This window comes from Ciona intestinalis, unplaced genomic scaffold (assembly GCF_000224145.3).
Source record: "Ciona intestinalis unplaced genomic scaffold, KH HT000929.1, whole genome shotgun sequence".
Taxonomy (NCBI): domain Eukaryota; kingdom Metazoa; phylum Chordata; class Ascidiacea; order Phlebobranchia; family Cionidae; genus Ciona; species Ciona intestinalis.
In genome coordinates this window covers 1-3596 of record NW_004191250.1, presented here as the reverse complement: position 1 = coordinate 3596, position 3596 = coordinate 1, and the positions used below count along the sequence as shown (strand labels likewise).

The 3596-nt window shown below is 32.0% G+C and overlaps 1 protein-coding gene across 1 annotated transcript; it reads left to right on the top strand.

Moving 5' to 3' along the window:
• Positions 1-341: 341 nt before the first annotated feature.
• On the top strand, positions 342-3561 carry LOC104266138 (tumor necrosis factor receptor superfamily member 21-like; the record flags this gene model as incomplete). The annotated part of the gene is made up of 6 exons (XM_009861695.3): positions 342-578; positions 1104-1289; positions 1532-1605; positions 2379-2467; positions 2985-3050; positions 3273-3561. Coding segments are annotated over 6 exons (835 nt in total), but the record flags the coding sequence as incomplete, so codon positions are not given.
• Positions 3562-3596: the final 35 nt, after the last annotated feature.

Genomic DNA, 3596 nt, shown 5'->3' with positions numbered 1-3596 from the left:
TGCAGGTTCACGATTGCTAAGTCATGTATAAAACAAACGTTAGCAAAATGGCACCTTTACATTTGTTTGGTGTGTATCAGTCTTAATTTTGCAACAGACTTTTTTTTTATGCGAGAAAGTATTTTATTGTTTGTTTAATTTACTTTAACCATCACAACAAGCATGTGAGTATTGTGAATGAATTTATTTTTGTTCTGTTTAGAAAAATACTTGGTTGCAACTGGCCTATTTCAACATCATGGATTTTATTTTGCTTGAAACATCGGTTAATCTTTCCTTGTAACTCTGGTGTTTCATAACAAAACAAAATTAAAGATATAACAGTTGATTTTAACTCACAGAATATTGATTCAATCAACTACAAACGTAGCGAAAATATCTATAAATTTTTTAAGTGGTTGTTCTAACACCAAATACCTGTCCTTGTCTAGGTCCGCTGATGAACCAGCCACCACAGTATGCAAGCCGTGCCCAGTTGGTTATTATATTCCAGATCTTTCCCATGGGCATACAAGATGTTTAAAACAACCTAATATAACTTGCAAGGAAGGGTGGGAACGTTCCATATTCAAAGAGAGGTTGGAACATTTAATTTGTTGTTTATTTAATTTGGTTTTTAAACTCATACCATATGTGGTGATCAAAGGATTGGGTTTTAGTAAAGTTTTGTGCAGTGCTTAGGTGGAATACCATAAGTCTTATTGTAAAACCAGCGCCGTAACAAAGTGGTTAGTGCGCCTGCCTTTAACCCAGAGGTAATGGGTTCAAGGCTCGTCGTTGCTACCATTGTTGGCATATGTGTATTTGGGCAAGACAGTTAACGGCAATTGCTCCAACCCAGTGTCATTAATGGGTTGTCCAAATTATCAGCCATACATAATAAAAAAAATGAAAAAAATCCAAAAAAACTAATCACCTACAAAGTAACGTACATGGTAACTCATAAGCTGGCACGAGGTGTTAAACCCGTGTGATAACGACTGTCGTTTTTCGGCCACGCGAGGATAAAGCAAGTTACATTCATTCATTCAAAACGGAAACATAACTAATTGGGTAAACATACTTGACTTTATTTATGATATAAACTGTACTTATATTTTCAGTTGTGTATGCGGCGATGGTACGTATGAAGTGAATGAAGTTTGCAAACCCCACAGCAAGTGCGGGCGTGGATATGGAGTGGCAAGCCTTGGAACTTTTTCGAAAGACACAGTTTGTCAATGGTGTCAGAAGGATACATTTTCTGATAATTATTCGGCAACAGAAAAGTGCACAAGTAATTCTACAAAGTAAGAAACCTTTAATGTAGTTTGCCGACTAAGTAGTTTCAAATTCTTGTGATACATCATACTGAATTGGGATAAAGTCCGGTTTTATTTATAATATAGTACGGTGGGGGAAGATGGGACAGCTTTAGTACATAGTATCCAAATATTCTTATCGTGTTGAAAAGGTGTCCCATCTTTCCCAACCCTGCTATATACCTTTATTTGATTTGTGAAATGTTATCATTAATAAGGTTTATCCACAGCAGTCAAAACAATTCATGCGCAACACCTCAACCCCCGGTCCCATGCCCACAATGTGACGGGTGTACAGGATGGCGTAAGTTACAATAAATAAAAATAAAGATATCTATCTATGGTGTAGTGTAGAAGAATTCTTGAACGATTGATCAGAGTTTAAATAGAAGAATGTAACTGCATCACATTTTATCATTTAGTTAAAACGCTCCGACTGCACCTTTTGAGATTTAATCATGTTTTGCAGATTTTTTTGTAAAATATTTTTTTAGTTATGTTGATATAATATATATATGAACATATAAATGATCATGGTATATAAGTTGTTGGCATTCGTTTTAAGTTGTTGGCATTCGTTTTATTTTAAATCAAGTTAAAGGGGCATACCAACAAAAAATCAAAAATTTGTGCATTGATAGATATGCTCAAATGTGATCTAAAGCTACCATCAGAGTTTTAAAATACAAAACAGCTCTTGAAAAAAAAAAGTTTTAAAACCGCAAATTCGACCGCTAGAGTGAAAAAAAATTGGTCGTTGCGCAATGCATGGGATTTCCCATAAGTAAAAAAATCACTCAACTTTGATCCTTTCTAGTTTCTAAAATACCAGAGAAAATTTAAATTTTATTTCTGATTTGGTATAATGAATGCTTCTTCTGCAAAACTATATAAAAATATTGTAAAACATAGACTTTATTATGTTTTAATTTTCGATTGAACATTGAGTTGTATATAATTAAAAGAAATAAAAATATAATTGGAAGAAAAGTGTATGTAAAGACAATTAGTATGTCTAAGTTTGAGAAGCAATTTAATAATTAATAAATAACCAATTTATGAATTTGTATTTCTTAGATATTGCAACAGCTTTGGGTTGGATATTATTTGGAATTACTTTAATATGCAACCTCGCCTTTTACCTCAATTTTAAAGCAAAGGAAAAAGTGAGTTTCATATTATTAACGTTTGAGATATAGCATTGTGTGTTATAGGATGTATAACAATAACTCAATCCACCTTCTTATGTTTATTGAGTTTATTTAAATATTATTTAATTAATTTTCATTGTATCGTCTGTAGGGTGTAACGGTTAAAGTAACCCAGATATTGTAAATCAACTATATCAGTGTTTACCATTTTTACTCTTGTATTTAAAAATAAACAACATAGGTTGAGCAAGAATTTCCAATATAAATCCTTCTAGTGTAATTACTCACTTAATTTTAGATTGTTTTAAATATTAAAATTGAATAACATTTGTAGCCAAAACATCCTAAAGCTGAAGCACAACCAGCAAGTCTAAATAGGTTTATCTGCTTTATTTATTTTCTGTTTGATTTATGCCAATAATTAGCTCACTGTAAAAGTGGTGTTTTGTTTGTTCTCCATAAGTTGTGGTCCAATATTAATAGATTGTTTTTTTTATTAAATATAAATAAAGTTTGTTATATAATTGTCCAGCGCTCAAACCAACAGCAAGTAAGGTACTACAATCCAACTTCTAATGATAATGGAACTGAAGCCGGGGTAAGTTCAACTTTCATTGACTATAACTGTTCTGTCACATAAGGATAATTAAGCAATAAAAAACCAGTCGTTTTACATTAATTTTAAAATGTTTAACAATATTCAACGATATTCAACGATATTCAACGATATTTAAACATTATAAAATACTTACAACAGTTAACTTTAATTATATACATTTAAATTTTATATAATTAAATTTAAGAATCCTTATTATTTCAGGAACCTCTTCTTGCTCCTCCGGAGCCACCAAACAACGTTGACACGACATCACAGCAGAGTGTATCTGACGCAGGTGCTTCCAGTAGCTATGTTGTTGATAAAATTAAGCATTTAAATAGATGTATGTATGGTGTACAACCCATAGAAGGAATTCATGCTGGGACAAAAAAAAGTATTTTTTAAAATCTTCTAGCAGACTTAAAAAAGAGTAATATCAGTCATGTTAAATAAATGAGTGAGACATAGTAGGGTGGGGGAAGATGGGACACATTTATATTCTACTTTCTCGTCACATATGGTAGCGAACAAAGAACATTCAAAGAA